This window comes from Trematomus bernacchii, unplaced genomic scaffold (assembly GCF_902827165.1).
Source record: "Trematomus bernacchii unplaced genomic scaffold, fTreBer1.1, whole genome shotgun sequence".
NCBI classification, from domain to species: domain Eukaryota; kingdom Metazoa; phylum Chordata; class Actinopteri; order Perciformes; family Nototheniidae; genus Trematomus; species Trematomus bernacchii.
In genome coordinates this window covers 298596-326565 of record NW_022987905.1, presented here as the reverse complement: position 1 = coordinate 326565, position 27970 = coordinate 298596, and the positions used below count along the sequence as shown (strand labels likewise).

The window sequence follows — 27970 nt, the reverse complement described above, 5'->3', positions numbered from 1 at the left end:
TTTAGTGGGTAGTCAAGTTTGTGGGGTTGCATTTAGGGACATTTGACCTCAGTATAATTCTTTAAAAAAACAAAACAATATGAGAACAGCCCAGACTATGACACGTTATCAGCTCATGATTTATTTAGGAGGTAGATTTTCTTTGGCTGTAGGCCCAGTAAGTAGTGTTTAATTGGATTGCATAACACACACAAATATTTACAATATAATTTCTCCCTAAAATGTACAAATGAATGTAGACACAATAAATGTAGCACACCAAAAACACTGATTGTTAGTTGATATTTCAGGCATATTCATAATAAGGAAGCACATTCACTTAGTGAGATGTGACAAGGTGTTTCCTGTATAAATCTTGAATGTCAAAATATTCCTTTATTATGGAGCATGGCTAGTTTTCCACAATGAACCATAAACAACATATATGCCTGAAGTTTGGTTATGTCAAGATCAATAATACTTTTTTTGGACACAAAACGTGGTTTCTTTTTTGAAACGACGACCGGAAGTGGTGCTCCTCTCCCGTGTACCTGACCCCGGTGGCCCCTCCCCAATCAGCGGGGCTCACCTGTCTTTATCAGCGGCTGTCCGCCTCCGGGCAGCATGACTGCTCTCTGCTCCAGGCCTCCGCCGACCGACACTGTGGATAAGTAGCTGCAGCGGGACGGAACTCGTTCTCCGGCTGTCACCATGGCCCGGACTGGTTTCTGCGACTCTAAGCCCCTGCTGGACTTACACAAGAAGGTGAGGGTCTGCCTAGTGGACTCAAATCAGCAGTCTCAATCATACTTTGTTGGCAACAAAAAAAAAGTCCAAACCTAAACAATTTTTTTTCAGTTTTCAGGTGATCTTAGATGTGTAAAAAGTTCCCTCGTGTTTATATGTTTTCAACCATAAAACCATTTAAATATTATGGGGTTTTTAACTTTTCTTTTCGAAATAATTGATTGCAGATGTGTTAAATTGAGCAATCAGTTAGGGGTGGGTTCAGAGGAAAGCTCATTTAATAAACCTTGCTCCTTATTAATTCCTTTTTTATTTCCAAAAGTAACTGACACTTCATTAGTTCAAGTTTTGTAAACTATTAGACTTTTATTTATTTTAAGTTCTTTGCCTTCTGTTTCTCAAACTCTAACACACAGGCCAGCTCCATGTTTGTGTTGTCAGGATAGTAATTGAATTCACCTGCCATGATCCCAGGTGTCAATGAGCTGCTGATTAGATGGGTGGAGTGTGACCTCGGGATGGCTTTGCACAAATTATTTTAATAAAAATAATGAACTGCAGCCACCTACAGTCTCCATCGAGTAGTTTTTGCCCTCAGTTGTGGTAATAAAATGGGTAAATCCTGATTACATCTGCAGCAGTGAGACTTTCTGTTGTCCCTGCAGGCGGATGAGAGGCGAGCCCCCCTCAGATCACGGTATGCCTGTGGGACGATAGATCGCTGGCAGCCTGTAGAAGTAGAGGAGTCCAGGATGGTTCCAGTCAAAATGGAGCCAGTTCGCAGATGGGTACGCCTTCTTTCCTGCTCGTAATCTTCACCCAACACATACTAGAGTGTCTTATCTTAGCTTGAGCTAGTATAAACTAATTTTCCAGCAAATAAGTATGATTTGTTAGAGGGAAGTCCAGATGTGAAGGACCTGCCCTTTGTTGTAGAAAGGTTTGTGTAATTTTGATCTCCAAATATGAAATGTTTCATTCACTGTAAACTTATTTCAGCAACTCAGCTAAGATTGTCAAGTTTTTTCTTTTTTTTTTTTTTTTCTCTGCCATGATCCTAACAATCCCACTTCCAAGTGCATGTGTGTAAAGGGGTTGTCTGTTTGCAGGAGAGGAGGTTATCGGCACAAACAAACGAAAGCATCATCATGGGGTTCAATGAAGACCGTTTAACAGACACAGCTGGTAATGTAATCAATATAACAATTATTTCCACTCTAAAGTCTCAAATGGATGCACTTAATATGAGGATTAACTTGGTTTCTGCATCAGAATGACAGTAGTTGTTAAATGAGGGATTTTGGTGCACAGATGGTTACTTTATCACATTGTAGAAAATGAGTGAAAAAGTATTTACTTGCATAATGTTACTCCTACTTGTCCTTGTTTCCATCCTGTGTAGCAGATGGGTGTGTGGAGGAGAATATGCTTCTTTACCCTCAGCTGCAGGGTTTTCCCAGCCTACAGGCACTGGTGCCCAGCTTGCTGCGCCATGAAGTGGAGACGGCACTGGAGAAACTTGATCTCATATGGGACAGGACATTTGCCTGGGATGTGTTCTTGGACATGATGGTGAGATGACATAAATCATCCACTGGCTTTCTTTTACGTTTTAAAATGTTCTAGGAAAGGTTTTCTATGCAGACCTCGCCACTAAATGTTTACAAGATTGGCAGAAAATCGTACCACACAATATCTGGTTAAATATTCAGTGTGTGCCTCCTGTTTTCACCCTGCAGAGAACTCAAGCAATAAACACTCTTCCCAACGCCGATCTGCCCCGGGATTTTACTGACGCCACTCGCTCTGTCCTGGTAGACTGGCTCATTCAAGTGCATGTAAGTCTCGCTGTAGATGAAGGGTATCTTTTTCCTCGAAAAACAAAGCAAGTCTTCAGTTTTTTATTCTTATGTGCTTGTTAAAAACTGGTCAAATGCTCCCAAAGAGATGACTGTATTTGTCTTAGGTGTCATGGTAAAACACTGGATTCCAACATGCATATCATGTGGGGTACTTGTATGGACAGCGTAAGACGATTTAACAAATGGTTGTATACCATATTAACATAAAGTGAATGGTAGGTACGGTACTGATGGACTAATCCAACAGAAACCAGTGTATTTGTATAATGGTACCCTGTCACAAATGAAATCACTACAATGTGGAATTCCCCAGGGCAGCTGTCTTGGACCTCTCTAATTTCCCATATTTACAAAAAATGTGTATTAAAAAAATGTAACAAATTGAAACGAGACTTATTTATTTTATTTGTATCTTGCCTCAATGTCCAGGTTGAGGGCAAAACTTAATATACGATATCACATTTGTTTGGTCTGTATCTTATGGTTTACAGGAGATTATGCATTTTCAAGAAGAGACCCTCTATCTGGCCATAAACCTCCTCAACCGCTCCTTGCATGTGATCAAAGTGACCACAGTCAACCTGCAGCTCCTCGGCATGGTTTGCCTTTTCCTCGCTGCAAAGAAGGAAGAGTGTCTCCTCCCTGAGGTAAGATGGCTCAGCCCACCCTAATTTAATATGGTATTTGTTTTACTTTATACACAAGCTTGTAGTTCTAAAGGTCCCATGTCATGCTTTTCCGGTTATTACCCGTCCCCTTGTGTGTTATGTAGCTTTTTAATGCATGTAAATGGTATGCAGGGTCACAAACCCTCAAAGTACACCCTGTAGCGAGTAAAACTCTAACACAGAAAAGACCTGTCTATGCTGCCCCAGAACGCCTCGTTGGAGATTTCTCTTTTTACATTTTTTTCTTCCTGGTCATAGTGACGTAACGGTCATAGTGACGTAACACACACACACACACTCACTCAGCCTTATCTTTTCTCAGCCGCGGTACTCCGGAGCTTCGCTGGCTCACTCATTCACTCCACTCCATTCGCAGCATTCTCATCTGTTTGTCATTACTGGTGTCATTTTCTGGTTGCTAACAAACGCCATTGTAACACATAATCACTGATGTAACGGTGGTAGACTCATCAGAACAGAGTGGGCGAGCTGACCAATCAGAGCACACTGGGCTCATAGGGAGGGGGGGGGCAGGAGCTCCAACAAGGCGTGTAGGACAGAGAGTGAATACACATACAGAGATGCTGTATGAGAAACCAATGTGAGTTTGGAACAATGTAAATCTATTCTAGTAAACCTCAAGGAGGAGGCGCTTTGGAGTGGCGATAAGGCACGTTTTAGAGTCGAAGTACGTCTTTAGCAAGGCGGTGAGAGATGCTAAACGACAATACTCTGAGAAACTCCAACACCAGCTCTCGGCAAACGACTCTGCTTCTGTCTGGTGTGGTCTAGATCACAAACTACAAGCCAAAAGCCTCGCACTCCATGAACGACCGACTCCTTGCAAACGATCTGAATCAGTTCTACTGTAGATTTTGAAGACACAGAGTTCAGTCCTGACACCATCCCCCATGACACCTCCCAACAGCTTCAGTCTCACACCTCCACGTCCCCCTCCCTCCTTCAGTGTCCCACTCTCCCACACCACTGACCTCCCCGACACATCGAATTCTCTCTCAATCGATGAAAGGGATGTAAACAGACTTTTTAGAAAACTCAATAGCAGAAAAGCGGCTGGCCCTGACAATGTCTCCCCCTCCACCCTGAAGCTCTGTGCTGATCAGCTGTCTCCTGTGTTTACTGACATCTTCAACACCTCCCTGGAGACATGCCACGTCCCAGCATGCTTCAAAACCTCCACCATCATCCCGGTTCCCAAGAAAACAAGGATCACAGGATTAAATGACTACAGACCCGTCGCCCTGACCTCTGTGGTTATGAAGTCCTTTGAGCGCCTCGTCCTGTCCCACCTAAAATCCATCACAGACCCCCTTCTGGACCCCCTGCAGTTCGCCTACAGAGCCAACAGGTCTGTGGACGACGCTGTCAACATGGCCCTTCACTTCCTCCTCCAGCACCTGGACACAGCAGGAACCTACGCCAGGATCCTGTTTGTGGACTTCAGCTCCGCCTTCAACACCATCATCCCGGCTCTGCTGCAGGACAAGCTCTCCCAGCTGCACGTGCCCGACTCCACCTGCAGGTGCATCACAGACTTCCTGTCTGACAGGAAGCAGCACGTGAGGCTGGGGAAACACGTCTGTGACCCCCGGACCATCAGCACCGGTTCCCCTTAAGGCTGCGTTCTTTCCCCTCTGCTCTTCTCCCTGTACACCAACAGCTGCACCTCCAGTCACCAGTCTGTCAAGCTCCTGAAGTTCGCAGACGACACCACCCTCATCGGACTCATCTCTGGTGGGGACGAGTCTGCCTACAGGTGGGAGATGGACCATCTGGTGACCTGGTGTGGGGAAAACCACCTGGAGCTCAACGCTCTCAAGACAGTGGAGATGGTTGTGGACTTCAGGAAGAACGCAGCCCCACCCGCTCCCATCACTCTGTGTGACTCCCCAGTAACTGCTGTGGAGTCTTTCTGCTTCCTGGGCACCATCATCGCCCAGGACCTCAAATGGGAGCAGAACATCTGCTCCCTCGTCAAAAAAGCACAGCAGAGGATGTTCTTCCTGAGGCAGCTGAAGAAATTCAACCTGCCAAAGACAATGATGGTGAACTTCTACACCTCCATCATCGAGTCCATCCTCACCTCCTCCATCACCATCTGGTACGCCGCAGCCACGGATAAGGGCAGGCTGCAGCGGGTCATCCGCTCTGCAGAGAAGGTGATCGGCTGCCATCCCTCCACGACCTGCACGCCTCCAGAACCCTGAGGCGGGCAGGGAAGATAGAGGCCGACCCCTCCCACCCTGGACACAAACTGTTCACCCCCCTCCCCTCTGGCAGGAGGCTGCGCTCCATCAGGACCAAAACCTCTCTCCATCAGGACCAAAACCTCTCGCCACCTGAACAGTTTCTTCCCCTCCGCTACCGGCCCGGCCCCCCCACTGACACTTACCTCAGCCACAACGTAGACTCTATATGCATTACATTAATGCACACAATGTTCATACTGCTTACTGCACATATTTCTTATTTTATAATTCACTGCATTCTATTTCGCTGTAAATTACTGCTTTATTTTATTGCTATCCAACTATATTTTATTAGTGTCCTTAAAGATTTTTTGTTTTATTTTAGATTGGTTGTTTTATATGGAGAGTTTGTTTTATATTTTATGTATGCACCATGACATCAAGTCAAATTCCTTGTATGTGAGAACCTGCCTGGCAATAAACCCGTTTCTGATTCTGAACAATGGAATTATGATCAGTAGAATGGTCATGGGACCTTTAATGCGCGAAGAGGGACAATTGAGATATTAATCAAACTGTTTTTTAAAGGTAATCGACAACAGTTTCTCTAATTCCCTAATCACTTTAGTCATTCTTGTTTTACCTTAAATGAATGTGAAACATTTCCCCCTTTTTTCCAGGTATCAGGACTCTGCTACTTGATGGACCACACCTACACGAAGCCTCAGCTGCTGCGAATGGAACGCAAAGTCCTCTTAGTGCTCAAGTTTGATTTGTCCTACTGTCCCCCTCTACATTTCCTCCTCCTCCTCGCCTCCATTGCTCGCTGCAGTGCTAAGGTAGGTCCCTCCTGGTCCTCTTTTCTGTCAATGTATTTCCTATTAAGTCGAGATCTGAACAGAAGTGTTGTCTGTGCCACCAGGTGGTGTGGATGGCTCGCTATCTTCTGGAGCTGTCTCTCCTAGAGGGCCAGTGTGTGGTGTTTCTGCCCTTGCAGTTGGCAGGATCTGTCCTCTGCTTGTCCCGGCAAATTCTGCAGGAACCCCCGACACCAGAAGGAGAGGCTGCTTGGTGTCTGGCCTCCAGTGTGCATGTCGGCAGGTGTGTGTTTTTGACTGATAAGATGCATTTATCTCATCCACAGTGCCCTAAGAGAGCCTTTCCCCCGGGCATCTTCAGCTTTTAAGTAACGGATCCCTGGCTTCTCCATGTTCCTAACTTCACAGATGCAAAACATTTCGTCCACATGTTGTGTATAAGTCAGCATCCATCCTATCTGTCAATATTTAAATCTATTCTTTTGTTTTTTCTCAGTGAGACGGCCGTGCTGAGGATCATGCACACTCTGGCCGGTGCCGCAGCCAAGGCCCACACTCGAGAGACCTGCGCTACTTTTATTAAATTCTCCTCCCCAGAAACCATGTATGTCAGCGTACACCCTGGCCTTAAAAACATTGCTGCTCTGCTGGGTGTATGCACCTGACATTTTTGACTCCGTAACTTTGATCCTAGACCAGTATCACTTGTCTAGTGTGCTCCAAAAATCTGAGCATGGCTCGCAACTATTTGCTGTGGATCCCGAAGAGTTGCCATGGGAAAGGATGAGGAAGAAGTTTGAAAGATTTAAAAAGAACATTGTTTGACCAAAGATTGTATGCACTTTAGTATGTATGTGACACCTGTTTTATGATCTTATCTTGCAGCCAATTTAGAAAAATGTTTGAATTGTATTGATGTGTACTTGTCTTGTGGGCTGTCTATCATGTTATTTTTGAACGTTTTAATGTAAAAATAAAGTGTCCGCTGCAACTGTTTTGAGTTTCAGCTGTTTTGTTTTTGCACAAATGTATGCGATTTCTACATGACAGCAGAGCCCCCTTCTGGCTGCATGGCGGTATTGTTCACATTGGCCATTCCTGCTCATGTGCAATAATGCCCACACAGCTGACTGGCTTAAAGGAGTCGATATGTCAAGAATGCTATGCCTCTGGTACAGCGTGAGTATGTCGTTGTAATAATTGTCAAGAAACCAATGCACGTATTGCAAACCCACCATAATGTTAACTGATTTTCCTGACTGCTCTATTGTGCCCTGCTGTGCCTACCTCATCAAATGAGCTTAGTGCTGTAATGTGGGTGCAGGCTCATTCCAGCAAACGCCAATAGACTTGTTGGCAGAGGCACGTGGTCAATGGTTAGCTGCCTTTTGGAATACAGCTCGAGACTGCAATTCAAATTGAAGTGACTTTAACTGAAACTACCTGGGCCCATAATCTAATATATTTTAGCTTTAGCCCAAATATATATGCAGGACTGAACATGACCTAAGCATAAATGCAAGTAAACCAACATTTAGGAATACATCAAAGATATGTTTTTTTTATGTTTTAATCTCAACATTTATTTATGCATGTATTTCGTATACATTTGTCAACCTCTATGTATTGTAGTGGTTCCTGTATTTATGTATTTCTTTCAACATGTTATTTTATTTATTCATTCTGATTTATTTATATTTATTAGTTCCGATGTATTTAAGTAATTAATTTTTAAGTTTAAATTCCACTATAATTATAAGGTTTTTATGGGAGTTTCTTTTATTGCACACTTGCTCGCTGCTGCATGTACCCTGAACTGTGATTGGCTTAAGCAGTTGTCTCATCGACCAATGGGCGTTAAGCTAGCAGGGCGATCATTTGTATTGTGTCTGGTAGGAGGTCCATCAGACTGTGGGTTTCTGAGGTAACTTGAAACACAATCACCCCCCCGTGTTTTATTGTGTCATCGGCGGGGAACTTTGTAACTGTCTTGTGGCCGCATACAAGGTCGAATAACATTACATTTCGATATACCTATTTTCTGTACTCCTTATTTAACATTTCGTGGCAAACGACATTGTCAAGCCAGCTAGAATTAGCCTGCAGGATTTCAAAACAAAAGCGGACACTTTTTGGATAAACGTGCAGGTATGTAGGGCTACAGACTGAGGATTTTATTTCATGGTATGAATTATGCAGAACATTGAAACGTATTCGAATTTTCTTCCTAATGAGTGCAATTCATTCAGAAAAAAAGGGGATATGCATTTTATTTTAAAAGCTAAGTATTTAATGTGCCTTGTGTTCTGACTAACTTGACGGATATCTATCCTTAGCCCCTATCACTGTAAGTGTTATCTCAGCATGTTTGACAAAGAGCGGAAACTGAATCGTTTCTACTGTAACTCTTGCATAACATTTGAAACATGTCAGTGCAGGTTAGCGCTGCTCGGTACCCAGTCAGCGGGGAAAGCGACCAAATGTGGAAATGATTTAATATTTTACATTTGAAGGTAAGTTTCCCACTGCAGACAGAACATGTAAAGCATGCTTTGAAAGGACTTATCTCTCCCTATCCGAGCTCCGACTCATAACTTTTTGTTTTGTTTTGCACTCGGCCCTTTAATGCCGCTTTATTCCGAGCAACCTCTTTATTTATTGTGTTTTTGCGTTCAGTGTGAGAGGAAGTGTATTTAAGAGAGGATTTGACACGAAGTTCGGTGTTACATAGTCTGTGGTGTTACATAATAGGGGGAATGTAGAGGAAGGAGGAGGGGGGGGGGCGCTGTTTCAGCTCAGTGTTGCCTTCACTGCGTCCGAAAATACGAGAAGCACTGGTGACTGTAAAATGACCAGGAGAAAAAGTCTTGTACCGCGGAAATGTCTTATGAAAATGCCTCATGCAGAGCTTTACTGTACATGTTGTTGCTGCAGTGTTGATTTGATAGCAGACCTACAATGTAACATTTAGTGGCTGCATTGTTGATTATTGTATCCTTACAGACAAAGGAAAGCACATAAAAGTATCTGGTGTCATTCAGGGCCAATAAGACCTGTGTTCTATCTGATCATTTCCCTAACTGACTTGTGCTTCTGTAATTTAAATGTGCACCATCAAATACATGATGATATCCAACTCATATAGAGGACACAGGAAGACACAAAAAGTGATTTATTTGGCTTGAACCATGTGTGGATGGGAGTATTAAGTCATGTTCTTTAAAACTCATAAACCCAAATTAATAGTGATCAACAAATCAGTTAAAACTGGTTATCTTTTAAATGTGTTGGTTTATTTTGAAGCCCCTCCTCAGATATGATTTTGTTTCTATTCTCAGGGCTTTTATTAAGGCCATAAGCAGAGATGCATGTAAATACACATATGGATTTCATTTTGGTTGCTGAGCCTTTGAGATTGACAGACGTCATACAAATGCGTGAGAGAAGAAATGGTTACGTTAAAGTTCAACCCCAGCCTGAACGAGCTCATGCATTCATATGAAAGCATGAATTTACTGTGCTCTAGGTCTCTGCCTTGTATTTTGTCAACTAATGCACTTTTTTCACTAAACGTTACAGGCTCTTTTCTCTGTTGACTCGGAAACAACACATGACCCTTGCATTCCATTGGCTCCATGTAAATACACCTGGGGACACATGTACACACAAGCATGAAAACAGGGAGGGGGGGGGAGGTGGTTATTCATAAGGGTTCGTTTGTGTTATGGTTTTTCCTCAAATGTTTCATGAACTTCCCACAGTCTCCAGTTACTTGTCACTTTTAAATTATAAGCTATTACCTTGAGTACTACACATATTGTGTTTCTGTGATTAGTTGTCTCAGTTACACCACCCAAAGGCACCTATTATCCCCTCATGAATCCACACAGGCACCTTCAGATTCATGAGGGGATAAAAGTTGACAAGGTAAAAAGCTGTTGTGCAATTGACTGCACAAACACATTAAGAGTGAACCCAAGTGATAAGCTATTTATGAACAGCACACTCTTATTGTAAGAAACTGTGATGCAAATAAAGTGAAAAAAGACAGCAACAATGTCTCACTTAAATAATTAATAGCCAATGGAAATGTTAATTTGATGCCCACTATGCAATGCAGTAGGTGACAAGCAGTGAACAACCTGGGCACGTCACCAGTCCACCACAGAGCTCTGTCTCATGAGAGGAAAATATATTTCTTTAGCTTTGAGCCACGTAATAAATATCCTGTATTCTCTCATTAGGGTCCAGTATGCCGAAGGAAGCGCCTTGCTTGAGCGAGCACAATCCTTCTGCCTCATCCAGCAAGAATGCTAAAAATAAGAGCAACAGTTTGACTCTGATGGCAATGCGTGAAACTAAAGACGTAGACGACTCCAGTGGAACGGGCTCCCGCTGCAGCTCTGAGAAAGACTCCGGCTACTCTGGTGAGTAAATGTGGTGAACATTTGACCAGAGCAAAACAATTTGCAGAGTATCATAGTCTATTTCTTATAACACTGCCATGCATTTTAACAAGTCAGATTAGGTAGTGCTGAGAAGTTGAATGGGTCAAAAACATTAAAATACACGATGAATGTGTAGGAAATGTTCTTGGATTTAAAATGTAACCATGACTAGAAGGCAAATGTGCTGGTGAGGACATCCACATCAGAGGAAGTGTGCAGGAATTTAAGTAATTTCTATTGTAATTCTGTACATTTGAGGAGACATAAATGAATTGAAGAAAGTTAGAATATACTTAAATTAAGTCATTGTTTTTATTAAATGGTGAGTTCAGGTGTCTCACTTTACTAAAGCTCTTACGTAATAATCCTTGTTGTTGTGAAGCGACTCCTGCCACACCTCACACACACCCCTCCTGTCATACAACACAAACACGCCCACTCCTCCACAAGCCATTGAAAACGTCTCTTCAGTTGTGACAAGCCCCCCCGGTATCCACTTAAAAGGCGAGCTAACCAAAATGGTGTTTGAGGAAGTGGAGAATATGTAATCACTATCATGATGTATTGTCCTTTGATTAGCGTAAGGAGCGAAGAAAAAAATAATATATAAACGAAGCATGTACGCCCCTATTCTCTCCCCTGTTTGTTAACTAAAAGCATATGTTGAATATATTTTAATTAAAAAAATCCAACAACCAACAAATGTTTAACTATCTCTTAGAACATGTTTTTATTCTTCATAAATCAGCATATATTTCTTGTTCCATCTCTTCTACAGATGGCTCAGACTGGCAGCAGACAGATGTGGAGGACCAGCGTAGCAATCAAAGCCAGAGCAAAGGCAGTGAGCAGGCCGCCACTTCACAGACAGGTCAAACCAAAGACCTCCAGCAAGGGAATCCTGGGAATCCTACACTGAAAACAGCAGGCCGCGAGCTCCAACCCATCTACATCATCAATAACATGGTGCTGAAAAAGGTAAGAGAAGTGTAGGCACACACAGGGAGGGTAGACAGACCTGAAGGATGGAATGTGTGAAGGCTGTGCAACGAGAAAATGTTTAAAATAATGTTGCAAATTCAAACTGCTAAATGTCAGAGCGACTCACTGTAAAAGTGTTTCATATCTGCCATAGTGACTTTTTCACTTTTCTGAAAGGGGACATGGAGGCTGTATTCATTATGCATATGCCAAAGAAAAAGTAGATACAAGGGAAGATTTATAATCCCCCTATCTTACAATTTGATCTTAAGGCCGCTACACACCAACCTGAGACCAAAGAACGCGTACCGAAGGCGTCCCGACTTTTACGTCGGCTACGCCGCCTGCCTACGCCGCCCGCCTACGCCGCCCGCCTACGCCGCCCGCCTACGCCGCCCGCCTACGCCGCCCGCCTACGAACACACCGCAAAGACTTCAGTCGACGAGTGGCAATAACTGTCCTTACCAGCAAGCAGCGGTAGTGTGTATTCGTCATTCAAAAGAGGCAACAACCGGAAGACAGACTGTACACAGAGAGAAGAAGAACAGACTGCGTGATATAAACAAACAACAAATAGCGTCTGGGTTCCATTTTCACTCTCTCTCGTCGATCGAAAACATGTAAACATAAAAAAGAAACTCTTGCGTCCGGGTGAGATGAAAATGAAAAAGATTAGCCGTCTGTGTGTGCCTTCTTAATCGTTTGTTTTGGTCCCTCACTTCCGCTTCGCTTCTCATGCACTGCTTCGCTAAGCTGAACAGCCAATCAGAGTGATTTCTTTGGCCGACTTTCTTTGGCCGATTCAGCATGTTGAATCGGCCGCGGGAGGTGTGAAAATGTGCCGTAAAGAGACGACGGTGCGCGACACACCAACCTGAGTAGGCCGATTGACGGCCTCTGACTCCCAAAATCGGGTTGATGTGTCAGGGGCTTAAAGCAAGATATCTCTTGAGTGCCCTCTACCTTACACTTGGCGAGTGTATTGCTAAGGGAACCAATGAAGTGCAATGTCAAATGTAGAAATGCGATACATTCAATATTTATATTAAAAGACTGCAGCTCATTGCAGCAAGATACCGGATATACTAGAGTTACATCCAAATTCTTCTTCACTTCCTTGGAGTAATTGCGCAAAAGCAATTTTCTAAAACAGCGCTTACAGGGGCCAAGCAATAGGCACAGTCTGATTGGACACATGCTCAAAACGGCAAAGGCCTTTGCAAATAGCATTTCTGGAAACTGAAATTGTAACTTCGGAATAAACATAATGTAGACATACCCCTCTACCTTCAATATAGTGTTTAATGTATGTCTCGCATTGTTTTTCCTTGTCCCACCAGCCGGACATGATACAAAAAAAAGTCCAGCTGTCCCGGAGAAATGGAAGCCGGGGAACAGGATGTTCTGGTTCCGCCCATATGATCCATTCCCAGCATCCTAGATTATTGCCGGCCTCCCGCGAGCTCCACAAGCCTTTGTCCCGGAAGTCCCACATCACAGGGAAGAAAATAAATGACACTTACCTCCCCATTCTCAACTCCTACCCCCGCATTGCCCCACACCCCAGCAAGACACCGCCTGATAAATCTGTATCTAATGATGAATCACAGAATCTGAGTAACAGGGTGTGCACAAATCACATGAATGAGGAAAAAACGTTGATCAGGAGTCTTCCTGAGCAGCATATTCATGAGCAACCCAAAGAGGCAGTCCTAACCCATGGGCTGCCATGTCCCTCTTCAACCAGTGCATCCTCCTCCAGTCCAACTACTGTCTCCTCAAGCCAAGGCGCCCCATCTGGGTCCACTTTGCACCATACGTCTTCCAACCTCACATCCAGAGGACCTCACCAAAACAGCACCATCAGTACCCGCCACCACAGGTTCCTCAACACGGTACAAATCCTCCGACAGTCAGGTCTGCTGGACATTACACTGCGCACCAAGGAGCTGCTTCGCCAGAGCAACGCCACGGAGCAGAACATTGCCCAGCTCCGCCAGCACACGGAGTTACTGTGCCGGGCGGCCAGCGACCCCCCCCACAGCCTGAGCAACACATGGGAACATCTGCATCGAGACATGGCCGAGTCCGGGAGCTACCCTAACCTTAAAACCCTGCAAAATGTACAAATCCCGTATCATATAGATTCCAGTCAACCAGTGAGTTTCTCCACAGGATACTCCTACGCTGCTGAGGGCTCATCTCGCCTTCACTCTACTGTACCAGACCCAAACTCAGAAAAAGGCAGGGAGATCGAGGGTGATAGAAATTGTCTATCGGAAAATGTCACCTTTACACCTCCTGACAGTTCTACCGGTTAGAAATCCGCCGTGCCTTTAAAGGAAGAGGGAGTACTCAGGGCTATTTTTGGATATTATGTGTCATTTGAATGGTTAATCCCTGGTTATGTAAATATAGTTTTAATTGCACAAGATATCTCTGCAGGTCAATGGGAATCCAACAATGATTCAAGGTTCGTACTACATGTCGAAGTACAGGTTTTGTTGCAGAACGTGCTTCAACAGAAATAAGTGTTTGACATCCTATCCCTTTTTAATTCACTCAAGTGCAACCCGAGGTACCACTTTATATAATCACTGACTTTATACACCCACACTGATGTTTGGATGATCTCTGCTTGTGAGACACTTAAAGGATTATCAGAAAAATAAAATGTATTTCCCCTGGAGGCTGAGGAATTTGGCTTAGACACAGGCAATACAACATAAACAGTTTAGTTGGTTGTGTCACTGTCACACCATAGAAACTTAATACAGAGAAAGGATAAAGGTATCCATCTTCTGGTAGAAAATGTTTTCTTTTAACATGCTGAAGGAGAGGTAGCAGTCCAAACATGTGACAAGATTGGTGCCCTTGAAACAACACAAGATAAAAGCTGCCGAAAAAATTGCCCTGGAGGCACAACTGAATGCTCAATGCTGCAGAGAAAACCTTCCTCAACATTACATCATCCATGCTGCAAGGACTTATATCTAAATGTTTGTCAACAAAGCCTTAAAAAAACCGACTTCCTTTTATCTGTTTTGCATTACCAAGACACACCATGATCCCAGGTTATGATATCATATTTTATTTTACAAATACAACACATATCTTATAATATTGGAAGAGATTCATCAACAGAATCTAATCAATCAACGCCGTTTTCCCTCATGCAGATGCTTTATTTTCCGTTTTCACTCTGATGATATTTTCTTTTCCTCAGATGGGCCACAGTTGAGAGTTTGACTGTGTTAAAGTATAACACGGTGTTGCCTAAGTGGCTACAATCATGTGTTATGTCAATGATCTTTCTCTGTGTGCTTCTGCATATGACAGACATCACTGCAATCAATGCACATATTTCTCAAGTGGTTTTTACAGTGTGTTTTTCACAATTTTAAGGTATTTAAATAAAGAAATATGAAGAATAGACTTTGTCAGTGTATCAATGATTCTTCTCTAATTCAGCCGACTATGGTAATATGGGTCTCCATTAGTTCATGTAACTTCTTCCATGGAAATGAAAGATTCTCCCGGGTTGTGACGCGTATGTTAGAGACACGCATGTGCTTCACTGTCTCCTGAACACCTTGAAAATAGTTTCCATTGAGCTCCATGGTTACAGAGAAAACTTTCCGTTCACTGTGATTAATCATTTTGAAATAAAGGATGCTTTTGTTATGACACAAAATCAGTGTGTTGTCATGGATACTGTTGAGAAAGTAAAGAGTGTGTCCGTCGATGTCTTTAAAATATTTATACGAGGACCTCTTGAAAAAAACGCTTTTTGCACATAAAACTGCCAGTTATTTAGGACATGCTGATAGAGTATGCGTGATTTTAGTTCGTATTAAAATCGGAAGGGAAGTTGATTGTGATGAACTTACGTAATTATCATTTTTTCGGCAAAGTGTATCTTTAGAAATTGTATTTGTTCATGTTTATAAACAGTTTGTTTAATAAGTATCTCATTAACACATATTTTATGTATGTGAAAAACAGTGTCTGTTATGTTTCATTCGGAATTACACCCTTACAGCACTGCTTTGACAACCATTTATAAACACTTTGATAACCATTCAACAACACTTTGATAACCTTTCAACAACCAGGATTTTAGACTAAAGCCCAGCCGCTCTGTACCCAATCTTAGTTTGAGGACACTTAAATGCAGTTGAAGAAGAGTTCAGGGTGATTCTGTGTTTGGTATAAACGTAGTAGTGATCTGTTGCAGGTCTTCCCCTTTGCTGGGCTGCAACTCAGTTTCTCTCTTCTGGTTCACGGTGAAGTCAGGATCAGGTTGGCACAAATGATGGAAACGCTAAGAAAATGGGAGAAAAAGTCAGAAATACTTTGAGACTTTTAAAATTCTATCTATATTGTTATATAAATCGGGATTATACTTTGATTTATAGACCTCAACATGTCACACTTCTAAAAGGCCTTTACTCTAAATTAATCATAATAATGAAAAACACAATAATCCTGAAACTGAAACCTATTTAATAAATGAGATCCGAGACGTGAGTTATCGGTTATTTTGCTTGTAATTGGCCCATAATGAATATATCCAATATAAGACATAGTGATTATTCTTGAATTGTTATCATTTATACAGTTTTCCCACCTGACTGAGGCTCCCAGTCCCCGTTGCTAGTTTAAACAGCGCCCACCCCGGCACGAGCAGGATGGAGGAGAGGGCGAGGACCCAGCCCAGCACGTTGGCCCAGGTAGGGTACACGTACCAGCGGTTAAAGGTCAGAGGCTGGTACTCCACTAGAGAAAAAATGAAAGTGCCCTGAGAAAAAAGGAGAGAAAAAAAAACAAAGGCTACAATAACATGCTGGGACATATTCAGGTGTACATGCACTGTTGGACAGTAACTATTGACTGAAGTACAATTCTGAGGTACTTCTACTATACTTCAGTATTTCCATTGAATCTACTGGTGCTTTCTTTTAGTAAATGTATCATTTGTTCTTTATACTTCTTTATTTTTTACCACTGACGGATCACTTTGAATGCATGACTTGTAGTTTAAAAAGAGTATTTCTAAACTGTAATGATCTGAGCACTTCGTCAGCCTCTGTGCACTAGACTAGAGAATAGACCAAGGCTGTGTGAAAATACATTATTCATACTGTATGTACAGCATTGAAAGTGACTCACCAGTGAGACCAGCGGTGTGAGGTAGAGCCAGCAGAATTTAAAGAACGGGTTGGCTTGCATGCCTGTCATGTCCTTTATGATGCCATACAACCGATCAGCCCCTTTATAGAAGAAGATTTAAGAGGATATGATTAGTGGATCAGGTTAGATGTGTGTGGATTATTTGATGTCATTTAGGTTGTAGTTTCTGCCTCTGCTGCTTTACATTTGATCTCGTTTGATCTCTCGAGTTTCCCAACTGTATAGGTCAAGCATAAATACCTGCAGTGCCAATTGAAACAGAATACCTACCAAATACCCATGCCAGTGCCAGGGTTTCAAAAACACACAGGAAGAGGATGCAGGCGCCATTACAAGCGTAGTAGTCAAACATCTGGAACACATACATTCCTCCCTGGAAACAACAGTAAAGATATTTACTTAAAGTGGACCTATGATGCTATATTTGAATAATATAGTGTAGGACCATACCTATATAAGGCATATTTATACTTTTTTTTTTTCAAAATACCAAACAGATCATACATTTTAGCCATGCCTCATTTTGCTCAATTTGACATTTTTTAGATCTGTTTTAGCAAGGGCAGATTCAGTGAGAACAGCACCATCTACAGGCCTGGCATATGTACTACAGCGTCTCCAGCGCTTCCGAACGGCAATGGCCGTGGCTGTCTCCTCCTGATTGGTGGAGTTGGCCCAATAGCCGTAGCGCCACCGTCCTGACGTCAGGACAGTGTTCAAATCTAGATCAGTTTTTATCAGATCCGTTGCAGCCCCTTTTTTAGAGATTTGGGTATGGAGGAAAATAGAGAGGGTTGTGTTTTCTGACACTTGGTGAGTTCCCTGGAACACCGGGGACACATATTCATGTATAAAAGACGTACAAAAGTGCATTTTGCATGATAGGTCCCCTTTAACATAGGTTTGTTCATTTGACTTATTATGACAAAATCAGGTGCATGGAAGCCTAAAATATAAATGTTGTATTCATTCAAATGAAAGCATCTTGTGACAATAAAATGAAAAGATAGTATACAAATCGTATTTGGCAGCAATATTCTGCCATAGTGGATTGGTAAATATTTAATGTATGTATATAACACTAAACCCTGACCTCAGTGATCATGACGAGCTGACAGAAGAAGCATGTGAGGCAGAAGAGGAGGAGGAAGCGTTCCCGCCGGCCTGCCCTGCGCATCACTGAGGGAAACATGTGTCCATGATGGACGTCATCACCACCTCCATTGTAACAAACTGAAGGGAGAAAACACGAGACAGAATAGGTACATCTCAATATGTGAACGTGTTCTTCCTCAAAGCGTTCATGAAGAGGCCATCTCACTTGTGTGTCCAGACCCAGGAGGAGGAGCATGACAAAGAAACAGATGGACCACAGTTGGGGCAGAGGCATCATGGCTACAGCCTGAGGGTACGCAATGAACGCCAAGCCGGGACCTGGAACACAACAAGACTCGTCACTGGCTATTATCTGCCTTTGTTGCTCAACCGATTCAGCATTATAACTTTGTAAAGCAAAAGTGCATCCAATGGCAAGTGGATTTTCATTATTCGAGTAACAAATGAATAACAGCGTCCTGGAGGGAACTGGGGGCGTTACTGGAAATCAGGAAGGGGTATAGAAGAAGTACAACAGAGTAAATCTCTTTACATGTGTGTTTCAGTACAGACTGAATGTAGATTGCGTGGAAAATAATCTTTGAAAATGATAAGGCCAAGGTGACTGCTTTATTGTCGTGATCATTTATGTGTTTTTAACGAGGAGGAAGAGTGGAATGTAGGAATGAAGAAAAAGAAAAAAGGAGCCATTACAAAGTTGTATAAACACAGGTGGCTGTGCAGTGGAAAAGTCATGATTTAAGTAACACATTAAAAAACAACTTCCTTGATCTCTAAATGGACGGACCTGGGAAAATAACAGGGAATCATGAAGGGGTTTAAAGGAAGTACAGCCATTGACTACTTCAAGCTACAGCGGACAAAATGCGATAAGCTACTGATGTTGACGCAGTCAGATTTTTTGTTTGTACTGTAAATATTTGGGCTGGGAAGAGAAGGGACATGTGAGTAGAGCAACATGAGCTCATTCAGAGCCTGACCCTTACCCCAGTGAGTGACAATGAATGTGTGTATAAGGTGCCATGAACACTCAACGGCTTTGGGCTGATTGTTAGTGTCATGTCTATGGTTGCCCTGAAGATGTCAGCAAATGTTTAATTTATTATGGACTTGAGGTGGAAGGCATGTTCAGGACTTTTAATTTAGTAAAAGTACTCAAAAAATACTCCCTTACCAGGAAAACTCCTCTTACCAATATAGTAGTTGACAAGTAAAAAAGTAAAAGTACTCGTTCGGCAGTGAAATGTCCCCAGATACTTTATATTGACTTTCTGATATTCTAAAACTAAATTCTCATGCAGTTTGTGATTGGATTTCTCTCCTCTTTGATTTTTTTTGTAATGAACATTTGAATAGTGATTAAGGGCTCATTTAGGTGGCATCTGAGGCCAAACGTATTGCTCTATTTTACGTTTTGTTGGAGGAGCCTGATACTTGAGCTTTATATTGCCAAAAATACTATTACTATTGTGTATATGACAAATAAACCCTTTAAATCCATTGGCTCTATGTTGATTGATAAGCGGTAACTGTGTGTTTTTAGACCTCCCTCCTCAGAGATACAGACAGTGCGTGCTGCTCATGATTTTCCCAGGAATGTCACCATAGACACACAGTTGACTCTAAATGCAATTGCTTTAAACATTGGGACAGAGACTTGATCATTATTGTGATACTTAATTTGTCATTAGATTATAGTATATGTATGTTACTTTCCACCATGGTCGTGCTCTAGCTAGCCTTTCTTGGGAGTTTAGGAGATGTGCATCACCTACTGCTATGACAATGATGTGGTTACAAAATGGTTGCTTCAACCTAGGCTGCAACAAGGTGTAGAAAGACGAGGTTGCATTTTCTTAGTATCTCTATTGGCTTGCCTTACCTGACTCGGCCACTTCTGCAATGGGAACGCCTTGCTCATGAGCCATGAACCCCAGCACAGAGAAGACTGCAAACCCAGCTACTATACTGGTTCCACTGTTTAGCAGACACAGCAACAGACAGTCTCTGCAAAACACAAAAACACATGAATTCAAATTGATAATTTCTTCATCAGTCAGAAAAGTTGATATCAGAGCATCAAGCTCAGTCACACATTGACAAATACTAACTTATAGCAGTTGTTGTTGTATTTGTTGTAGCTGCCTAGCACAGTTAAGGTGCCAACCCCCACGCTGTATGAGAAGAAGATCTGAGCCCCAGCCTCCATCCAGACCTGCTCCAGCAACGTAACAGTGGGTAAATGTATCCATGAACTCTGCACTGTTACCATATCATGCATCTCCTACCTGAGGGTCTGCGAGTCGTGAGGGTTCGGGCAAAAGGTAGAAAAGTATTCCTTGTTTAGCCCCAGGAAGAGAGAGTCCGCGGATCAAAAGAATGACCAACATCACATAGGGGAAGGTAGCAGTGAAATAAACCACCTGGAGAAAAATATCAACATTTGAGGCATTCAAATATATAGCATATACTTTTACTATAGTATTAGGTTGTATATAAATACCTTTCCTGTAGACCTGACCCCTTTCCAGATACAGAAGTAGCATGTGACCCACATTATAATTACGCACAACAGCATCTCCCACCTGATGCTGCCTATCTGCTCAATACCCCCTGAGATAGCCAGCACCCGTCGTCTAGAAGGATACAAAGATAGACACAATGTTTTATTGAGAGTTTTGATGGAAAAATGTTGGCACTTGATTGAACCTTGAGGCTTAGCTTGTTCATATACATACTCCCAGAACTCTGTGGCAGCAGAGGATGTGTTGGTCCGGTTGGTCCATTGAAAGGTTTCATTTTTTGTGGAAAGATCAACACAGTTATCTGAAAAGATAGTAAGAAAGGAAATTAAGATTATATTCTCAAGGCAGATGTATAAGTGTCTCTGTGGCTCTAGGATGAGGTTACGGAAGTCTCCATTTTTTTTTAACCAGAGCCTCCATTCTGGTGTGGAGTTTAAAGGGGCCCTATGCTGATTTTCTGGTATCAGGATTTTATTTTGTGCCTTTATTGTGACATGTTTACTAGCTTTAATGTTCAATAAGATCTTTATTTTTCTCATACGCTGCATGCACCTCTTTTCACCGTCTGATTGGAAAAAACCCAAAAGCATGATGGGGCCTCTTTAAATGGAAAACAAGACAGGAAGGGGCTAATGGACGACGCCATCTAGTTGCATTATCGGAAATGTAGGACTAATTGTTTCTGAAACTTAACGCTCTACTTCACAAAATAGCACTTCTAAATCACTGGAAGTGTCTTGAGATAATGTGAAAAAGTACGACATGTTCGAAGATAACATCAGTACACAGCAGATATGTTAGTACTCTGTAACACAAGTTTATCTTAGATTAGATTATTTTGTATCTAAGTATCACAATCCTTTTCACCTGTGTTCCAGTAGTTGTCGCAGCTGGCCCAGGGCAGCTGTGAGCTGAAGGAGAACACCAGGTAGAGCAGAGCCCAGGACAGAATGAGGATGTAGGTCATGCAGGTGTAGAGGAGGATCACCTGCCCTCCATAGCCAATACCTGCAAGCTCACATTTTGCAGTTATAGATTCTGTTATAGACTAACAATATGAAAAACCCGTCAACCTCCGTTTAATAATTTCCTAAAGCGGTGAACGGTCAGCGTAACGGGAGCCTGACAAAATACAGCCTACTTCTTCAACTGCTTACTCAATCTAAAATAAATGTATCTTAAACTGTATATAAATAGATATATTTTATTTTATTTATTGTATTAATCTACACTGTTACAATGCAAAAAGTGCAGGTGGTAGTCCTCAGCTCTAAACAATGGTGACTTAAAGTGGACCTATCATGCTATATTTGAATAATATAGTGTAGGACCATACCTATATAAGGCATATTTATACTTTTTTTTTCTTCAAAATACCAAACAGATCATGCATTTTAGCCATGCCTCATTTTGCTCAATTTGACATTTTTTAGCTCTGTTTTTGCAAGGGCAGATTCAGTGAGAACAGCACCATCTACAGGCCTGGCATATGTACTACAGCGTCTCCAGCGCTTTCGAACGGCAATGGCCGTGGCTGTCTCCTCCTGATTGGTGGAGTTGGCCCAATAGCCGTAGCGCCACTGTCCTGACGTCAGGACAGTGTTCAAATCTGGATCAGTTTTTATCAGATCCGTTGCAGCCCCTTTTTTAGAGATTTGGGTATGGAGGAAAATAGAGAGGGTTGTGTTTTCTGACACTTGGTGAGTTCCCTGGAACACCGGGGACACATATTCATGTATAACAGACGTACAAAAGTGCATTTTGCATGATAGGTCCCCTTTAAGTTACATAACTCTTGGCAATTCCTAAGATTTTACACAGCTAGCTTAGGACCAACAAAAATCACTAACTATTTTCAATGAAATAAACATTCAGCAACAGAACTAAAAGATTTCCCACCTCTCGTTTAAATATTAATATTTTTCACAGAGGACATACTGAAAGGTGGTCAATGTTTGTCTACGGAGCTCTGAGGGAAAATTGGTCTTTTAAGTTGTGTTTGAACCCTCCTTTGTGTGACTACCAAAATAAAACAGCAAAAGTACCAGCTACTTCTTCCACTTTTTTCAGTGAATATTTAATCTACAAAAAAGTCCCAAATAGCATACCTTCTGCCAGTGGGCACAACTTCCTCCAGCAGGTGATGGCCCCCTCCTGGGTGTACTGGCCTATAGTGGTCTCCAGCAGAAACAGGGGAACTCCACAGGTCACCACAAAAACCAGATATGGCACCAGGAAGGCACCTAAATGTGCAAAGTATACAACAGTTCGCCTGTACTACAGATTATAGTTACAAGTAGTTAGCCTCGTATTTGCTTACCTCCTCCATTTTTGTAGCAGAGGTAGGGAAACCTCCACACGTTGCCCAGGCCGACAATATTTCCCGCCACAGCCAGGAGAAACTCCACCTTACTGCCCCAGTGTCCTCTCTCCTCCACTTGCTTGTTTTTTGTTGAAATCTTTTTATTCGTCATATCCAAAGTCATTGTGAAAGCTCAGTCTGAACCCAATCGTCCCATTCCCTTGTGTCCAGGTCCTCTCTGCCTTTATATTCACAACAGATTCTGTATCATGTAATGAGCAACTGCCTGAGAGGTTAATCAGTTCTCAGGAGAAATGTGGATTCACTCAAGGCTGAGAAAGATTTTCAATCTCTAAACAAACAACTATTTACATAGAGAAGTAATGTTCATAAATGATACCTCAAGTTTTTTCCAGATGCGTCGCGTTTCTGAAGGATTCTGTAGGAAGGGAAAACGATAGTTACGTATGTAACTACGGTTCTATGAATACTGGATGACCGCCAGAGGCGGTGCTTTAGCACTGGATATCTTCTGTCTCGCGCATGCGTAGGTCGAATATTTATATCAACAAAGTCACGTGTGACCCCGTATGACACCGGAAGGTATAAGTTCCGGTGCTGTCAACGGGCTCAGTCCTTTGGAATCTTCTCGCAGAAACACGAAATTCCGAGTGACCAAGAACTCTGGCGGTCATCCAGTATTCATAGAACCGTAGTTACATACGTAACTATCGTTCTATTTCATACTTACTGACCGCCAGAGGCGGTGCTTTAGCACTGGATGACCTATATCAACAGAGTCACGAGGAAGTCTGAATACTCACCTATAAGGATGGCCTAGACGGACTCTGCAGGAGGACCACACCCAGCGGGTGAGGGGCGGCAACATTCACCCTGTAATATCTGGCGAATGTGCTCGGAGATGCCCATGTGGCCGCAGCACATATGTCCTCCAGGGGCACACCTCTCCAGGTCGCCCATGATGTGGAGACACTCCTGGTAGAGTGGCACTTTACTCTAGGTGGCAAGGGACGGTCATTCGCCTTGTATGCCTGGGCAATGACGTCCACGATCCAGTGGGACAAGCGCTGTTTTGAGAGCGCACAGCCCCTTCTAGGACCACCGTAACACACAAAGAGCTGCTCAGACTGACGCATGTCAGCGGTAGTCTGGACATAAGCTCTAAGGGCCCGCACCGGGCATAGGAGTCTCGACCTCTCTTCCCCCTCTCCTGATGGGGGGTCAAACCGTGCCAGCTGGATAGGCTGATTAAAATGAGAGCGTGCCAGCACCTTAGGGAGGAACGCTGTGTTCGGCCATAAGGTGACACCTGAGCCATCTGAGTTCCACCTCAGACACGAGCTGTTCACAGACAAGGCCTGAAGCTCGCTTACACGTTTTGCTGAGGTGATGGCAAGAGGGAAAGCAGTCTTAGCTGAGAGCCACTTCAGTTCTGCCTGTAACAAAGGTTCAACAGGAGGCAAGCATAGGGCATCCAGCACCAAGGGCAGGTCCCATGTAGGGGCCCTTGGGAAATTCGGGGGGCGAAGCCTCAGAGCTCCCCTTTAAAAAGAGGGATACCAGCCTATGGCTCCCCACTGTGCTGTTGTCAGCCCTTGCGTGTTGAGCTGATATAGCAGCCACATACACCCTGACGGTAGCGGGACACCGGCCGTCGTCCAGGAGGGACTGAAGGAACTCAAGGGTCGTAGGTACCGAGCAATATGCTGGGTCCTCATTTCGCCCTTGGCACCAGTCAAAAAACAGTTTCCACCTGTTTTCGTACTGCCTACGAGTAGGTTGTCCCTAGCATTTGAGAATAGTCTTCCTGACAGACTCTATGCAGTCGCTCAGCAGTGGGTCGGGCCCAGTGGCCAGACCCACAGCTGGAGGTGGCAGGGGTCGGGGTGCCACATCCGACCCTCCAACTGAGACAAGAGGTCCTTCCTGTTGGGGAGACGCCAAGGCGTCCCACAGCAGAGTCTGTGCAGCAGATGGACAGGTCCGCACCTAGCTGGGTTAAACAAGGAAGTTTAACAGGACAGCCTAGCCAGGCAGCTGCTGCTAGAATGAAGCAGCGCGTCTATCAGGAGTGGGGGCGAGAACACCGCCCTCACTGGTTGAGTTAATAACGAATGCCAGATGCAGCGTAGGCGGGAGTGGGGTGCGACAACACAGCCTTCACCAGCTACCTGCTGAACGGAAAGAGTAGAGCAACGCTCCTACTCGCCGAACACAAAAGGGATGTAACTACACCCATGTTACCAGCAGAGGGAGCGGGAGCGAGAGCACTGCCTTCACCTAGCTGGAAAAAACAAGAAGTTTTAGCAGGACGGTTTATCCAGTCGGCTGCTGCTAGAATAAAGCATCACGTCTACCAGGAGTGGGGGCGAGAACACTGTTTTTGCTGGTTGAGTGACTGTGTCCAGAGCCACCCCAATGAAGGTTAGGCTCTGAGAGGGGTTCCGACAACTCCTCTCCATGTTCACCTTGAGGCCTAGCCGGGCGACATGAGAGAGAAGGAGAGCCGTGTCCTGGATCGTCTGTAACCGGGATGGTGCACAGATTAACCAGTCGTCCAAGAGAGGGAGAGTCCAAATGGGAGCACCCTGAACTGGAAATGACGACCTCTGAAGGCAAAGCGAAGAAACTGCCTGTGATGAGGCACAATAGGCACATGACAATAAGCGTCCTTCAAGTCGACGGACGTGAACCATTCCCCCCTGGCCACGGTACGAAGAACGTCCGCTGTGCTCAGCACATGGAAAGGTAAAATCCTTAGGAACTTGTTGAGTCTCCTCAGATCGAGGATTGGGCGAAGTCCACCGCCTTTCTTCCTTACAAGGAAGTAGGTCGCGTAGAAGCCCGGGCTGTGAGATGGGGTCCACAGGCTCGATTGCACCCTTGGCAAGGAGGACTGACAGCTCCTGGTTTAGGGCGATTTATTTTGCCGGGTCGCTTATGGTGGTCATTTTGACCCGGCTGAAGACTGGGGCCAGCGTCGGAACTGAAGCTTGTACCCTTGATTTAAGGAAGCGCTAAGAGCATCCTGCTGCAGGGAAGCTGAGAGGGCGAGCATGAGGTGCCTACACGGCCCATGCGCGCCGCTGCATCGTAAACCTTAGTGAGCAGGTCATCAGTGACCCGACATTGGAGTCGAGGGCACCTGGCCTCCGACCTCAGGGCTTCGTCAGGGGAAACTATGAGGGAAGCAATGGTAGGCTCAACAGCCGGCGTGTGGTCAAGGCCAACTCTTGCCGCATCCTGCATGGCTACCAAGGCTCGGCCATCGGACGTAAGACTGTAAAGAGCCTTAGTGTCCCTCCAGCATGCATGTAACTCCCTCAGATACTCACAAGAGGGAGGAACAGTGCGGGTGGCGGGTGCCGGAGTGCGCCTAAAGAACGCACTGGCAGGCGCTGTTTCGGGAATGGAGAGCCAAGAGGAGTGACCTCATCTGGGCTAGCTCAGTAGTGAGTAGGTCCACCCTGGAGGACAGCCTATCAGGCTTAGTCCTCTTCTTGGGCGGTGCACCCGCAGCCTCTGCGGCCCAACGCCTAGGATGGGTAGGTTGGGCTGGAGTCGACTGTGCGGGGGGAAGGCCACCCTCAGTCAGTAGTTCAACCTCGGCAGCTCTTACCGCACGAGGCATGATGGTGCAATTCATGCACGGGTCCTCCGAAAGGCCCTCCCTCAGATGCTCGAGGCCAAGACAAGAGGGGCAAAGGTCATGGCCATCCTCTGGTTAAAGAGGAGCCATACAGGTGTTAGAGCCGTTAGACCTAGCGATAGCTAGAGCACTCAGCTGCCTGTAAATAACTGGCCAGGAAACAAATATGCCGTGGAGGGGAGTGAGCACAATAGTAGTTAGCTTGAGCGTGAGCACTCTGCTAACTGGAGTGAGAAAAAATGAAGTCAGTTAATGGGTTTATGCCGTGAGAGGAGAGCGGAATACTCTCTCCACTAGCGCCGTAGCGAGTTAGCCTAAGCGAGAGCACTCTGCTAACTGAAGGCTGGAACGGGCATCCAACTGTGTGCAGGGAGAGGGGAGCGGATTCACTCTCTTCACTAGCGCTGTAGCAAGTTAACTTTGAGCGAGAGCACTCAGTTAACTGGAGGATGGAACAGGAACCAACTGTGTGCAGTGAAAAGGGGAGCGAAGACACTCTCTTCACTTGCCCTATAGCAAGTTAGCTTTGAGCGAGAGCACTCAGCTAACTGGAGGATAGAACAGGAACTAATTGTGAGCTGTGAGAGGAGAGTGAAGACACTCTCTTCACTAGCGCTGTAGCAAGTTAGCTTTGAGCGAGAGCACTCTGCTAACTAGAGGATAGTACAGGAATTAATTGTGAGCTGTGAGAGGGGAGTGAAGACACTCTCTTCACTAGCGCTGTAGCAAGTTAACTTTGAGCGAGAGCACTCAGTTAACTGGAGGATGGAACACTTTATGTGTCGTTGCCACTCTTTGCATATCATGTATATATATATATATATATATATATATATATATATATATTTTTTTTTTACCCTGTTTGTAAAAAGTAATTTCCTTAATGTTTTATGTGAGGGAATGGAAAATAGCTCAAAGCTAAATCTGGCACTGTTACGTTTGACACCTTTAAATGTTTTAAGTGTTCATTACAGTGCATTGTCCCTGTCAAATAAACGATTAAATAAAATAACCAATTGTGCGCCGTGAGAGGGGAGCGAAGACACTCCCTCACTAGCACTGTAGCAAGTTAGCTTTGAGCGAGAGTACTCAGCTAACTGGAGGATAGAACAGGAACTAATTGTGAGCTGTGAGAGGGGGGCGGAGACGCTCCCTTCACTAGCACCGTAACAGTTAGCTTGAATGAAACCACTCAGCTTAACTGGACGATAGAATAGGTAAAGAAACAATGTATGCGGTGAGAGGGGGGCGGAGACGCTCCCTTCACTCGCGCCGTAACAGTTAACTTGAACGAAAACACTCAGCTAACTGGACGATAGAACAGGCAAGGAACCAATGTATGCAGTGAAAGGGGGGGCGGAGACGCTCCCTTCACTAGTGCAGTAGAAAGTTAGCTTTCAGCGGGAGCCCTCAGCTAACTGGATGATAGTACAGGTAAAGAACCAAAAGT

General features: G+C 44.1%; 3 protein-coding genes across 10 annotated transcripts; 2 read left to right on the top strand and 1 right to left on the bottom strand.

Moving 5' to 3' along the window:
- The first annotated feature begins 570 nt into the window (after nucleotides 1–570).
- On the top strand, nucleotides 571–7280 carry ccnp (cyclin P). 2 transcript variants are annotated; one of them, XM_034114841.1, is made up of 9 exons: nucleotides 571–744; nucleotides 1392–1514; nucleotides 1836–1911; nucleotides 2132–2298; nucleotides 2466–2564; nucleotides 3080–3235; nucleotides 6147–6305; nucleotides 6389–6567; nucleotides 6781–7280. In XM_034114841.1, exons 1-9 carry the CDS (start codon nucleotides 691–693, stop codon nucleotides 6947–6949), a joined length of 1182 nt encoding a protein of 393 aa, XP_033970732.1. In that variant the 5' UTR covers nucleotides 571–690; the 3' UTR covers nucleotides 6950–7280. The 2 variants fall into 2 exon arrangements, with proteins under 2 accessions (XP_033970732.1, XP_033970731.1); XM_034114840.1 differs by having other exon boundaries at nucleotides 2129–2298.
- A 956-nt stretch (nucleotides 7281–8236) lies between these two features.
- Nucleotides 8237–15408, top strand: si:ch211-132b12.7 (uncharacterized protein LOC564531 homolog). 7 transcript variants are annotated; one of them, XM_034114714.1, is made up of 5 exons: nucleotides 8237–8432; nucleotides 9864–9921; nucleotides 10529–10711; nucleotides 11511–11710; nucleotides 13055–14035. In XM_034114714.1, exons 3-5 carry the CDS (start codon nucleotides 10537–10539, stop codon nucleotides 14033–14035), a joined length of 1356 nt encoding a protein of 451 aa, XP_033970605.1. In that variant the 5' UTR covers nucleotides 8237–8432; nucleotides 9864–9921; nucleotides 10529–10536. The 7 variants fall into 7 exon arrangements, with proteins under 7 accessions (XP_033970605.1, XP_033970602.1, XP_033970606.1 ...); XM_034114711.1 differs by lacking the exon at nucleotides 9864–9921 and adding an exon at nucleotides 8718–8797 and having other exon boundaries at nucleotides 8256–8432; XM_034114710.1 differs by lacking the exon at nucleotides 8237–8432 and adding an exon at nucleotides 8442–8797.
- A 302-nt stretch (nucleotides 15409–15710) lies between these two features.
- Nucleotides 15711–23338, bottom strand: LOC117470140 (sodium- and chloride-dependent GABA transporter 2-like). The gene is given in 15 exon segments (XM_034114708.1): nucleotides 15711–16038; nucleotides 16345–16515; nucleotides 16887–16987; nucleotides 17178–17280; nucleotides 18001–18099; nucleotides 18102–18140; nucleotides 18229–18341; nucleotides 19906–20030; nucleotides 20135–20238; nucleotides 20312–20446; nucleotides 20527–20659; nucleotides 20762–20849; nucleotides 21416–21556; nucleotides 22657–22791; nucleotides 22869–23338. Coding segments are annotated over 15 exon segments (1788 nt in total). The 5' UTR covers nucleotides 23035–23338; the 3' UTR covers nucleotides 15711–15903.
- Nucleotides 23339–27970: the final 4632 nt, after the last annotated feature.

Coding starts and splice junctions, on each gene's coding strand:
- ccnp (XM_034114840.1), top strand. CDS start 691: ATGGCCCGGACTGGTTTCTGCGACTCTAAGCCCCTGCTGGACTTACAC. Junction 2,565..3,079: donor ACTGGCTCATTCAAGTGCAT/GTAAGTCTCGCT, acceptor TATGGTTTACAG/GAGATTATGCATTTTCAAGA. Junction 6,306..6,388: donor TTGCTCGCTGCAGTGCTAAG/GTAGGTCCCTCC, acceptor CTGTGCCACCAG/GTGGTGTGGATGGCTCGCTA.
- si:ch211-132b12.7 (XM_034114716.1), top strand. CDS start 10,537: ATGCCGAAGGAAGCGCCTTGCTTGAGCGAGCACAATCCTTCTGCCTCA. Junction 10,712..11,510: donor GAAAGACTCCGGCTACTCTG/GTGAGTAAATGT, acceptor TCTCTTCTACAG/ATGGCTCAGACTGGCAGCAG. Junction 11,711..13,054: donor ATAACATGGTGCTGAAAAAG/GTAAGAGAAGTG, acceptor TTGTCCCACCAG/CCGGACATGATACAAAAAAA.